General features: G+C 40.7%; 1 protein-coding gene across 16 annotated transcripts in view; it reads left to right on the forward strand.

Annotated features, from left to right (window-relative positions):
• The window catches only part of PHLDB2 (pleckstrin homology like domain family B member 2), a 106720-nt gene that overhangs the window by 60362 nt on the left and 32064 nt on the right, over window positions 1-14294 (forward strand). For all 16 annotated transcript variants that reach the window (XR_014945841.1, XR_014945842.1, XR_014945840.1 and 13 more), the window contains 3 exons: window positions 3592-3975; window positions 6025-6168; window positions 6997-7134. Coding sequence is in view for 13 of the 16 variants with exons in the window: in XM_085546669.1 (XP_085402795.1) it covers window positions 3592-3975; window positions 6025-6168; window positions 6997-7134 (666 nt within the window). In the remaining 3 variants the exon portion in view is untranslated. The remainder of the gene's footprint in view (window positions 1-3591; window positions 3976-6024; window positions 6169-6996; window positions 7135-14294) is intronic.

Consider the following 14294-nt stretch of genomic DNA (forward strand, 5'->3'; position numbering starts at 1 on the left):
CTGACATGTTTGCTTTGGGGAGTTACTTGTTTCTGTTATTTCACACTTAACAAGATGCTAGGGTTGTCTCCTAATGTCATTGCTCTGCAGTAACAGAACAGGGTTGTTGTCCCTTTGTCTTATCCTCCTTTAGCACCTAAATTTCCAGCCACTCAGATGTGTATATTGATTTATCAAAGCTGGTACTGGTGAAACTGCTAAAGCAGCAAAAGCACAAGGCCTGTATATCCCTTATCACAGCAGGGAAGGTGATAGAATCATAGAGGTCTTTTTCCAACTTTAATGATTCTAAAATCATCTAGTCCAACCATCAGCCCATGCCCACTAAAACATCTCTCTCAGTGCCATATCTGTATGGCTCTTAAACACCTCCAGGGATGGTGACTCCACCACCTCCCTGGGCAGCCTGTGCCACTGCCTCACCACTTCTGAGAAGAAAGTTTTCCTAATCTTCAAGTTGAAGCATGGAAGATTCAGGTTAAGGTCATTCCCTCTCATGCTATCTCTGCCACCTGGGAGAAGAGGCTGACCCCCACCTCACCACAGGCTCTTTTCAGGCAGTTGTAGAGTGATGATGTCTTCCCTGAGTCTCCTCTTCTCCAGACTGAACAATCCCAGTTCCCTCAGCTGCTCTCCTTAAGATTTGTACTCCAGACCCTTCGTAGCTTTGTTGCCCTTCTCTGGACATGCTCCAGGGTACTGATGTCTTTCCTGTAGCGAGGGACCTAAAACTGAATGCAGTACTTGAGATGCAGCCTCGCCAGAGCTGAGTACAGGGGAACCATCACCTCTCTGCTCCTGCTGGCTGCACCGTTTCTGATACAAGCCAGCATGCCACTGGCCTTCTTGGCCACTTGGGCACTCTGCTGGCTCATGTTCAGCTGGCTGTCAACTAACACTCCCAGATCCTTTTCTTCCATTTAGCTTTCCAGCTACTCTGCCCCAAGCCTGAAAAGATCCACTGAAAATATACAAGGATGTTTTTAGTTTGTTAGAAAGAGCTTTTTTTTGAAGAAACAGGCTGAAAGAAGATTCATCAGGCCTGATTAATCATCCCTACCTCCCAGTTTTAAGCCAAATTAACACTGACATACCTTTTTTATCTGCTGCATTCAGTGTCACAATTAAGTTGTTGAGTATTTCTTGCAAAATCATTGCTTGGACTTTCACGGGTTCCTGCTCCTGTGTTTTCATTGCAGGGGTGCTTTGCTAGTTAGCTGCTTGACTTGGAAGCATGTTCTGGAACAGCTGAGTGCAGGTGTGCTGGAGCTGGAGCAAGCTGGCCGAAATAAAGTGATGAGAATAGAGTGTATAAAATAACCGCTCGGCTTCCTGTCTGTAAGCCTGTCGGTGCATGTCAAAATAGAAGTGAGAGATAGCGGCATTTCTGTACCGTGTCCAAACGTTTCTGAAGCCTGGCACAGGTTTTCCTGTGTTGTTTTTTTTTTTGACTTTTCCTGGCCATGTGAGACTTGTGGAAGAAAGAATCCCTCCACTGACCTGCTGACAAAAGGACAGGTTTGCATTAGGAGCTCCTTACCTTTGTGCCTGGGTTGGGATGAGCAGCAGCTGTACTTGGAAGCGTGCTGTTTGCTATGATTGGTGTGAGGCTGGCCTGGGGTAACATGATATATATATATCCTTTCGTAGCAGGGAAGGATGGGACTTTGTGTCCTAGTGCTGCGTTTCCCTTCTATAACCATCAGGGTGATTGTAGGGGCCAGGCCCTGTGCTGTCACACCAGTGAGAGCAGCATCATAGAATCACAGAATATCCCTCATTGGAAGGGACCCGTAAGGATCATCGAGACCAACGATCCCTGCCAGCACTTGCACAGCGCTTTAGGAATTGGGTTGTGTGGCCAAGTCTTGCTGAGAGGGAGGGTAATGGCTTTGGTGGGGTGAGGGAGTGGACGGGGGGGCTGGCAGTAGTCATGTGAAGGGAGCGGGGCTTAGTGGAGTCATAATTATGTTGGATGTTTGGGCTTGAAGGACAACTGCAGAAGCTACTGAACCCATTTGGTGGAAAATCTGAGCTGGTGGTCGCTGCCCAGGGCTTGGCTTGTTAGAAAGCTCAGATCTGCTGCCTCACTGCAAGAAACCTGCTGAGGAGGCCTGGGAGCAGGCTGCCCAAAGGCTCCGGGTTGGGTAGGGCTTTGAATGGGCTTGGGCTCTTTATGAAGGATGGAAATGTAGCTCTGCAGTTAACATGAACAGTGTGTGGTGGGGGGATATGAGCACGTAGTGACTGTAACTGCATAACATGGTGACTATGAAAAGCGGGGTGCTTGTAAACCAGAATTAAATTGTCATAATTTAATTAAATTGTCAGTGCCTTGTTTCAGAGAGAGTGGAAACAGTGCAGAGCCCTCAGTGCTCTGCTTAGCTCACATTCTCTCATTTGTTACTGCATGTAGAACGTTACGACCACAAGGAGTAGCTGCTTTGCAAATGTGTTGCCTGATGAAGTTTGGAAACTGAGTATATTTGCAGTGCTTTTTGGGGATAAAGGTTGAGGGGTTTGGTGTTTTGGCTTTCTTTCTAAATAGGATTAAAAAAGGAAAAAGGATTTCCTAGAAGGAATAGGATCATTAGGGCAGGTATTAATGCCAAACGTGAAGCTTTCACAGTGGTGTTTTTTATTTGTTTGATCATTTCTTTTTTTTCCCAGCAGAATTTTCAATAGATCTATGGTAAGCATTTTTTTGTTTACGTTATTTTCTTCTAGCAGTGGGAATTTGAAATAACATGAAAGCATCACCTCTTAAAAATGAGAAGGTCAAACACTTTCATCTGAAATAAAAGTTACTGGAAACTATGTATATAGTAAAATAATGCAACTTCCTGATGCTTCTATAAAGTATTATAGATATCTAGAGGACTTCCAAGAATTAAATATCTTAAGCATCTTGAAGCATGTCAGGTCAAACTAGTTAATATGAACCTGTATGGAGTTTGATTTAACTGGTGAATACAAATCCACCCCATCTCTGTATGTTTCATGTATGTTCTGTTTTAGATGTGATGCTCCCTGAACTGTGTGCTTTGAAATATGGACTAATTGTCCCTCAAAAAAAAAAAAAAGAATCAAAGTAAACAGAAAATCCAAAAAAGTCGGGAATTAATGAGTTCATGGAAAATCTGTGCATGTTTTGCAGCTTGGTAGGCATGTAGCGTAAGTGAAAAACAGAATAATTAGTGCTTTATGCAGTGAGCTTGCTTGACACTTATATGTACAAATTGGGTGTGGTTACAGCAATGTGAATTAGCAATATTAATTTTCTTCATTGGAATGAGAAGCTGGTGTAAGGATGCCCTAAGTTAAGTAAGTATTAATTTCTGTGAAATATATTTAAGAGTTTTATTCCATGTTGGGTTTGATTTGGTTTTCCCCTCTATTACCTTTGATTCTATGTTCTTACACAGTGATTTATTTATGTAGATCTGTTCACTGTCTCAGAGATTTAAAGGCATACTTGAAATTGGATGACTTGAAATCAGTTGCTCTAAAAACAAGCAGCGTATTTTTCTGACTTCGTCTTTGCTTTGGTTCACATGTGAAACTCAGTGCTGCTATCTTTTCCTAAACTAGGAACGACAGCGGCTGGAGACGATCCTCAATCTGTGTGCAGAATACTCCAAGTCTGACAGTGACCCTGCTGCAACTACAACAGTTGCTGATGTTCAGAAAATTAACAAAGAACTTGAAAAACTTCAGCTCTCAGACGAGGACTCGGTGTTTGAAGACTCACAGATGAATCTAGAAACGAGGTTTAGAAACCATTTGAAATCGTCTGCGAGTGATTCGGATTTCTCAGAGCCAAGTAACCACAGTCGCAGCACTGCTTCTTTCCTTTCCTCCCGGGGGCTGAGAGCTGATGAGCACTTCACCGAAAACATGAAGTCTCCACCTTTAGCTACCCCTGGCTTCCTGAAGGATTCCACAGAGTCTTCGTATCTAAGCATCACACCAAAGGTAATGCCATGTAGGAGGACACGGAACAGCCTGCTCGATGGCATGATGTCCTCCTGTGGAAGCTGGATTTCACAGCAGAGGTCCCAACTGGGATGGTTTAGATACAATAATTTATCTCAGAGCTCGTATAACTTAGCACCCAGCAGCAGATCATTTCATTTTCTGTGAGAAATGTTGGTGCTGGAAGTTTTTTTTTTTCTGGAGGATGAAGGGTTTGGGAAGACTGTAAGGAGTTTCTAGGGGAGAATGACTTGTCTGAACAAGTTAAAGCTACTTAAATAAGCAGGGTTTCAGAAATCTTACTTAGAGCTGTGCTGAGATGGAGGAGAGAGAAGGGAAGTGCTACCAAGCTCTCCTAGAGTGAGGCTCTCATTTCCTGAAAGAGGAGGATATTTTCTCATTGGTAAACCAGTTGCAGAGGAGGTGAGGAGGAATTGCGTGGGCTGTGATTGCTGGCCTGTCGGCTGTCCCTGGGCTGGACCTGAGCCACTTGTCACATCAGCTGCTGCCTCTCATGAGGCGTGTGGTGGCATCCTGCCTCCTGGCACTCAAATGCATCTCCTACGCTTGCTGAGATGGAGCTTTTTTCTCGTCTGCTTCATCCTGCCGTTCTGTTACTGAAGGGGAGTTGTCCTTTGAGAAATGAGCTAACAGTGTTCCTAATAATTTCCTTCAGCTACAAGGCAGCCTGGTCTGGGGTGGAGAATGGCCTCTCCTCCTTTTGGAGCTGTGCCTGGGCTCTGCTGTGCCAGATGAGCAGTCAGTGCAGATGGTTCTGGGGAGAGATGGTGCGATAATATTCTAAATAGGTATTTCCAGTAATTAGAGTGAAGACCTTAATGTTAAATGTTAAACAGACTTGACATTAAGGTTTGACTTGGTCTTACTAGGCTTTTCCATGTACAAACGGTAGTGAGATGTTTAATTTACAAGTTACTCTGGTCTTGCCTTTCTTCCCCATTTATTTCTTCCTGCAGGTCAGAAATCCTAATTAAAATCCTTTTTAGGAAGTTGAAATTGAAGACATTACGTCAGCATTACCCAAGTGGGATGCCGGACAAAAGAGGCTTTCCTGCTAGGATTACTAATGCTAATCAAGGAATACCTTTCATTCATTGTAAAGGGTGCTCTGCTAAGCCCTGAGAAAAGCAATAAATGAGCAACTGCATTAATGAAACATAGCTCATTGTTTCAAAATATCAGGATCAGATCTGTCCATGATGATTTGTCCATGCCTACTCTCGGAACAGCCATTCAGGAGCTGACCTGAGCCTCTCTGGTGCATGACTGTGTAGTCCAGTGGTTAATGCAAAGCTCTGTGCGCAGCCCACTTCTCACTTGGGTTGGAGACAATGAGTGCACAGCCTTACAAAAGTAATTTGATCACGAGCCCATGGGATCAGGTGAACGTGAAGAATATGTTTGAAACTCTACACTCTTTGATCTAACCTTTGCTGCTCTAATGAGATCACAAGTATTTTTTTAATAATGCTTTTTAATTCTTGACATAGTTGTCTGGTAATTAAATGGCAACAGGAAAAGCCGTGTTAAAGGTAATGCCTCCTGATGGCCACCCAAGGAGGCAGGGCTGAGCTTTGTCCCATTTTACAGGAGCTATCCATCTTACTGGCTGCTTGCAGAAATGTGCTATTATACATCCTGGATTTTATTACATGAACAGTTGATCTTTGCATAAAAACCATCATCATCTATTTGCTTTATTAATTTTCAAGGAAAAATTGGATTTTTACAGGCTAAATAGCACAGCGGGTAAAGTATTCTCAAGGGTCAGATTTTAATAATTGTATGTTATGAATAGTATTTACTGTTCAGTATAGTATTTAATTCTGGTGCTTGGAAGTAAAGTATCATGTTTGTTTCTCTTCTATACTTTCTAAATATAGAGGTAGTAATATAGTAGGGATGAAATATGTACCAAGTTCAAAACAAGCATGTAGTATTTATTTAAAATGATCACAATATTAAAGGGGTAAGGAAGCACAGTATTTAACCTCTTTCTGATGAACCTATTGTAATGTGCAACCGCAGATGCCCGAATGCACAAGTGATGATCAAAGAGGACAGGAGCTCACCCGACTGGAAGAGGAGCGCATAGTAATATTAAATAACTTAGAAGAGCTTGAACAGAAGATCAAAGATTTAAATGACCAGATGGATGAATCCTCAAGAGAGGTATGACATACGTTGTGGTTTTAAATGTCTTGCTTGTTTCCTATTTCTACATAGCATAGATAGGTTCAGCAAGTACGCAGGGAGCTCATGCATGTATTCTGTGCTTTTTCACTACAATCAGGTACAGAATCATGAACCTGGTAGTCTCCTACCATGAAGGTTATTAATTTCCAAACAGAGGGATGGTTGTGATGCTCAGATGTAACCATTATACTCATAAGTGGAATTAGAACAATCCTCTTGCTGAATGGTCACTCGGATTGATCTAAATACCTTGTGTCACTTGAGTGTTTTATAGCATGTCTCATGTGACCCTTGAAAGAGAAAGGAAGTTAGGTAACTTCCTATTCAACATCCTTGTCTTTATGGTGGCAAAGTTATATGGCCATCTCTCGGCTTCTGGAATCTCACAGTTGCGGACTTAGCTGATCAGGCATTTGGGCTGTGCTCGCTCCAGTTATCAGCAACAGGAAAGAAACAGCTGTTCCAAATGGGTTTCCTACTGAGCCTGGGCACAGATACTTGGTGTAGTGTCACAACAGGAGGAAGCACGGAGAAGAGTTAGAAAAGAAAAAAAAATAAATCTTCATACTGAAGTTGGTTTGGACTTTATTTTGCAGTATTTTATGTTTCAGTTTTACTTTTTCTCAATTTTGTGATCTCTTTTTAACTTTGTGGATGTAACATTGACTTTTTTTTTTTTTTCCTTTTAAAAATGTTTCTCTGTTGTGAATTATCAACAACTCACTCCCCTTCCCCCAGAAAATAATGTGTATCAAGATTTCTTCTTAATTTGGATTGCTTCTGAAAAATGTTTTGTGTTCCTAGCTGGATATGGAATGTGCCCTTTTGGATGGGGAACAGAAATCTGAAACAGCAGAGCTGCTCAAAGAGAAGGAAATACTGGATCATCTAAACAGAAAAATAGCTGAGCTGGAGAGGAATGTTATTGGTGAAAAGGCAAAGGTAATCAAGTTATCTTGGCTGTCTGTGTGCTCTGTTCCTATTAATCTTTAAATTGCATTTACATGATTAACATACTGGTAGAAGCTATTTTCTGAAGTAGTTGCACTAAGTAAATCTATTTGATAAATGTGGAAGAAAAAAAATAATTGTGATCAATATCTCCTTCTAACAGTCTTGTTTCCTGAAATATACTTGACAGGCAGAACAAAGTATGCCTAAGTAAGGAGACCTCACCTACTCTGAAGATATTTTTGATTAATAGAGAATCCATAGGAGACTTGGCCTTGAGTTGCCTGGTGTTTAAAAGAACAGTATTAATTGAACTGTTCTTCAACCTTCTGTTGTATGTATTGAGTTGTTGTGGGGTTTTTTTTGTTTGTTTTTTTTTTTAGATTAAGCCTTTCTCAATGAAGGAGTGCTATGAAAAGAGGTTGAAGTTTCAGAAAATGGTTTTATAGATAGATAGATATAGATATCTATATATATATCTATACATAGAGAGATGTATATCTATATCTATCTATAAAACCATTTTCTGAAACTTCATATATATCTATACATAGATATATATCATTAGATATACATACTTCATATATCTATCTATACATACATATATCTATATATCTATATATAGATATATGTATAGATAGATATAGATAGATATATTTATATAGTAGTATATAGCTTTGATTCATGAAAACATCTGTAAAATACATAGTTTTAAAGTAATTATATTGGTCCATTTTGTTTGTTGACTAACAGTTTTAGTACTGTGGAATAATTCTACCTGAGATTAAGTCAAGGAAATTACTCGGTTCTCCTGTAGAGTCAGATTCTTATTGCTGTCAAATACATTACTATTAGCACTATGATTTAAGTACAGAAGGGAAAAAAACTCTTGAGATGGACCTGCCCCTCCCAACCAGAGGGAGTTCATCTCCTCCAGCACGCTCTCTGCTGGCAACCCAGGCCAGCAGTTCCTTTCTCCACAGGGGATGTGCCACAGCCAATAATATCTCAAGGTCAGGAAGTTTTTCCAGGGCTTTCAGCCAGTAATGGTTCCTTTTTAAATTTCATCCTCTGCCTCATAATTTAAGCCTGTCACTGTGAAAGTACTCCAGCTACTCTCTCCCCTCCTTTCAGCTTTCTAGAAATATCTGAAAGTCTTCTTCGTTATTTGCTCTTGTTTAGACAAGCCATGCCTTTTTAGCTTTCTTGCACTTCCCATTTAATTTAAGCCTCACAGCATGCATTGTTTTATTTTGAGTTTGTTGTCTTCAGCATCTGTCGACGCTGTCATGAGCCTGAACATTATTTTGCATCTGCTTTCAGTAAACCTATGTTTAAGAATGGTGCTCCCACCTCTTTAGTCTGTAAAGTGACAGCACATGTCCAATTCAAGCTTAAATTTTCATGAGCTTTCCTGCCTTGTTCCCAAATAGTCCTCAGTGATTCTTCAGCTTTCAGCTGTGTCTCTGGTCACGTTTTAAGCTGTCTGTGGAACATGTTTCGTAGTTGTTGGTTTTTTGGTTTTTTTTTTTTCACTATGAAGAGGAATTTAATGTTGGTAAAAGCAGGAGGGGTGATGCAAGCAGGTACAGCAGTGTCCTTTTGCAGACTGAGTCTGGTTTCATTGGTAACAAATAACAGAAGTTCAGCAGATCTTTTGCCTTTTGTATTTGTTCTCTGGTAGACTCAAAGTTCAACAAAATTCATGGAAATTATTTTATATCCTGTATGTTGTTTACATTTCCATGCAATCAAATATGTAACAGATAACATCTTTGCATTAGCTTCTTAGAAGCAGAAAATTACGGTGCTACATCTAACTTAAAATTTCAGTCAAACTGAGACATGGAAAGCAGCCTAGAGAAGGCAAAGTCAATACAAGTACGTGTATTTTTTTTTTTTCTCAGTGTACTGGTGAAGTTAGTTACTTTATTTTAGTAACCTTTTCTCATGTGCTGTTTAAAAAATACAAACAAATCCCGGCAGATGTGCATGGTTGAAGTAGATTTAGAGCCATGGCTCGGTTAATACTGGGAGTACTTTTGAAGAAATAGAAGTGAAAGCGTAAAAGAAAAAAATAGTAAGTAAAATACCTGGAAGTGCTCTGGAAAAATTAGCGTCAACCAGCGAACCAGCCAGCATTCACCATGTCAATTAATGATGCTCTGGCTGGCTTTAGAGAACAGTATTTTTTAAAGCTTGATTGATGTGTAAGGTTGCATAGATCTTGTCTTGGTGTATCCTAGCAAGAAGCTGTTGGGTCCATTCATTCAGACAGTGGTTACATTTTTATTAGGGCAGGGGACTGACACCTGAATTTGCTGTGGGGTGCCTTTTTGAAACGATGCTGGGGCATTAGCACTGGGCATGATGGCACTTGTTTCTGGAATGACTTGAGTATCTCCTGGAATTTGTCACTGATCTCAGCACCTGTTTGACAGGAAACCCCTGTCTGATTGCATTTCATCCTTACTGATGCACCTGTTTGAAAATCTTGTGAAATTCCTAAAAAGAGAGATCATGATCTACAGCCTGATTATTGGGCCGTGTTATGCTCTTGAAATAGAGTATAGCTATATTACTTGTATTACTTTCTACCTGAGTCTGTGACTGTTTCCATGGTTTTTGGATAGTTCACATAGATGAGAGCACAGTTTTACCAACTTTTGCACAGTCTTAAAGCCATAGTTAAAAGGAAATTTCTAGCCCCTGAGAAAACAGGGAGGTGTTTGCTCTGCAGTTGCATCAGATGGATAGAGAAATTAAAGACAGAAGGCAAAGAGACTTGTGAGTTCAGTTCCTGGCAGTGCCCGTGAGCTGTTTGCTGTGATACAGTGTCTTTGTATCCCTGCGTATTTGCAATTGTGTTTATGTTACCATGTTATGTTGCATTTTCATCTTATTGAAGGCCATGTGTTCAGTTCTACCTGAACACATGCCAGGACTAACAGTGAAAAAGAATGAACGAGTCAGTGAGGAAGATGATGTAGTGAATGTTCTGTGGTTAGTTCAAAGCATTGCTCTTGCTCTTGTGATTCTGCTGCTACACGTGTTGCAAGGTACAAAGCAATTCGTGTCAATTTAGTTAGGTTTTAGAAAGAAGGGCAGCGAGCAATTCCATTTTGCAAAGAAAATGACAGAGCCTTTCAATGCCGCTACAGGAATTAGCATAGCTCTGGTGGTGGTGTGACTGTGCATGATGCAAGCGCTGAGAGTACTCACTTCTCCTGGCAGGGATGGCTACTTTCACTGCTGGGGATTGGGCATGGTCTGTGCTTTCTGCTGTCTGGGCTCTCAGCTGTGCTAGAAATTCTGGTAGCGTATGGATGGAGATTTAGCTTTACCTCTGTGGTCATAATTCTGAGCATACTTGTCTTCTTTATTCCACTGAAGACAATGACCAACTACGTATTTGAATAGTAGCATCTAGGCTGTTAGTTACAAGCTGCAGTTACACAGGAACAATCCTGATAAGTCACTACTAACACAGTTTGACACGCACAGCTTGAAGCTCTCTGGGAAAGAGCTTTGCTACAGATATTGACAGTGTTTTTGAGCCCTGCCTGCTTTGGAGAGAACGGAAATGGACTGTCATCAGAAACAGATAGGCCTGTCAGCCAGTCTCCTTTTGTCCCTTCCATTAAATCCCAGCCCTTTGTAATGTCATATTGCTGTACTGTATGTGTACAGTAACGATGTTCTTCCCAGTTCAATAGCAGGGTGTAACTGTGGTGCTTTTCCCAGTCATGGCTTCCTAGTGCTGTCTCTTTGGCTCATTAGACTTTCTTCAGAATTCATATTTGTTTACAAGGAAGTAGGAGAAAATTTTATTTGCTCAATACGATGTTATCCAGATTGCAGAGTACTTTTGTTTTTCCCCATACGGTGCTTCCTTAGTCCAAATTACATTTTGAACATGCAGTCTAGCATATGTGGAGAAGATTACTTAATGATTTGCCATGCCTTTTATCTCGAAGTAAGAGCATGAAAATAACAACGTAGCTGTCGGAAGAACAAATGGATTAATGAATAAACAGGGATAAGTGAAAATGATTAATGAATCCAGCAGAAGTGATGTGGGAGGTAATCATAGTTAAATGGAACTTTTGGCAGCGAGTTTCAAAACAATTATCTAGGTTTAGACTGCATTTTACATGAGGGAGCTTATTCTGTTGCTTCCAGAGGACCTTTGCCTTATGTCATGGTGGAAGTACATACCCTGGAACTCCTTTATCAGGCAGGGTTTAATTTTCCTTTTCAAGAGCAGTAATCAGGAGTAGCTGGCAATGGGTAACTCATCTTCTTCTGGAGTATGTGAGATTTTTGTCTGCATGCCTTTGTGGAAATGTTTTTTAGTGATTAGCAGAATATCCCAGATATATCAAAGCTTTTGAAGCTCAGCCTCTTTGCTGAACTAGTGCTGTAAAGATGAATGGAACCAGGGAAATAACATCTCTCTAATAATTCACGTGGAAGGAGACTACAGCAGTCAGAGATACTAGTTGTCTCTTATGATTCCTTTCTCTTCTGGATTCAAAATTCTTCCTATTGTTTTTATCATTATGACTCTAACAAATGTGGACACCATAGTGTAGCATTTTAGATCCTTTAGATCCTTCCTGTTCAGGTTTTTGTTCAGCTAGATGTAAGTGATGTTTTTAAACAGTTGACTTATCTTCTCTACAACATTGGTTAAAACTAGATGATCATTATGGTCCTTTTTAACTCAGGCTATTCTGTGATTCTTTATAATTATATGATGATTAACCTCCTTAAGACAAGGTACTCAATTAAGTATTCTGAGGAATACTTGCATCCTCTGGATATCAAAATAAAGATACCCTGTAGAGAAGACACTAGTAAGGAAAAAGATGACTACAAGAATCAAGGAGAAAACTCTGAACTCCCGTGTTCTCTTTAACAACAGTCATGAGAGAGTCATAAAATCATAAATGGCCTGGGTTAAAAAGGACCGTAATGATCATCTAGTTTTAATCCCCCTTATTATGTGCAGGGTCACCAATCAATAGACTGGGCTGCCTGGATTCTCTCGTTGTCAACTATGTGTTGCAGAATTTCAGTTTTCTCACTTGATTTTTTTTTTTTTTCCCCCTTCTCATTTGGATGATTGTTTTCTCCTCATCTATGCTCATGAACGAGCGGTGCATTAGTAAGGGGGGTTTTCTTTTGCCTCTTCATCCCTTCAATAAGACAACACGTTGCAATGCTTGGAGGATGAGTGTAGAAGTTCAGAAAAGTTTTCAGTTATCTTCGGATCAAATTAATGTGTGTGACTATTGTGGTTACTTACAGCATTGTTATGGCTTACTCTGATGCAAAATGCTTTTAAACATTACCTTTATGTTTGCCTGTGAAATAAAACCATTGAGATCTCATACAGACTCCATTGCTGTCTGCCATGATCATACCATAAAGTCATAGAAACATAGAATCGCCTGGGTTGAAAAGGACCACAATGCTCATCTGGTTTCAACCCCCTGCTATGTGCAGGGTCACCAACCACCAGACCAGGCTGCCCAGAGCCACATCCAGCCTGGCCTTCAATGCCTCCAGGAATGGGGCATCTGCACCCTCCTTGGGCAACCTGTTCCAGTGTGTTACCACCCTCTGTGTGAAAAGTTTCCTCCTAGTATCTAACCTAATTCTCCCCTGTCTCAGTTTAAAGCCACTCCCCCTTGTTCTATCACTATCTACCCTTCATAAACAGTCATTTTTCCTTCTGCTTATACACTCCTGTCAAGTACTGGATGGCCACACTGAGGTCTCCCCGGAGCCTTCTCCAAGCTAAACAAGCCCAGTTCCCTCAGCCTTTCCTCACAGGAGATCATCTTAGTCGCCCTCTGGACACAATCCATGAGCTCCACATCCCTCTTGCACTAGTTACTACTTGTACAGTAAAAATAACTACTGTGAAATACCTTCGTCCATCACATTATGCTCATTTTCATAGGCCTGGCATACTTTTGTTGTTTGTTTGGTCCTTTAATGGTTTCTTTCATGAAATGCGTAGAGATTTAGAGACCAAATCATATCAAGCTTTTTCTTTCTCTCCTGAAAGAGGCTAAAGAGTGCGGTAAAGAGTTGTCTGAAAATAAAGAGGAGGATGTGCACATTTACAGGAGAATCTGCTTAATTTCAACAGTATTTTTTTTATTAACGAGAGATGTGTGCTCTGATTTATTTATCTTTTTTTAATCCAGCCATTATGCTGGAAATGCTTTCAGTTTGCGGGGGTACAGATTTAATACTTCCTGCAACATTTGCTTCATTCATCCACATATAATGTTTCCTAGCCTGCTTCTTGTTAGGGAGTAGACTGCTTTCTTAATTCACAGCAGAGTTTAGACCAGTTTTATCAGTGAGTAGATAATGTTAAATTTTCTTGCTTCTTACTAAAAAATGTTTTACTCAATCGAAAAACTTTGTAATCTGACACTACATCCAATCGCAAAGGAATTATTTCTGTAGTCTGCTTTCCTCCTCCACTTGTAGCATATGCAGTCCTTCTGTTTTCTGTAGTCTTGGGGGAAGTAGGGTGGAATGTTCTTTTGGAGTGTAAAAGAAGGAAATTTGACTAGGGGTGAGAACATGGAGATGAAATGGAGATGCTGTTCGGAACAGACAGCTGCGTATGTTTCTCCTTACTCTGAGAAACCTGTGAGAGCTGTGAGACTAGCCTGTTCCATACTAAGAGACAGAGCATGCATGTGAGGATTGATTTGGGTAATAAGACCTTGCTACTTTATAACATGATGAGCTGCAGGTGAGTTGGGATGAGGATGGTCCTGGAGTGCGCTAGTGGGAGAATTTTGACAAGGAGAGCCTGCTGAATGGAAGAGGTTGTCTTTGCAGTTTCTCTTTCTTTCAGGTTGGAGAATGACTCTATTCACCCAGCCATACTGTCCATTTTGTGGTGAGCTTCTAGCAGTGTTGATCAGACACAGGGCATCCTTAACTTCAGGAGATAACACATAAGCAATTAATCCCTCCTTTCCTTCTTTTCTTCCCATTATTATAGAGGCTATGATTATCTTTAATCTAATTGCCTCTTTTCCCAGGTAACTACAGGTGCAACATTCAGTTGCACCGAGGGAAGTTCAGGTTGGATATTACTGGAACAGGCTGCCCAG

The sequence above is a fragment of the Coturnix japonica genome, chromosome 1 (assembly GCF_054131305.1).
Source record: "Coturnix japonica strain WE chromosome 1, WE-NBRP24, whole genome shotgun sequence".
Lineage (NCBI taxonomy): Eukaryota > Metazoa > Chordata > Aves > Galliformes > Phasianidae > Coturnix > Coturnix japonica.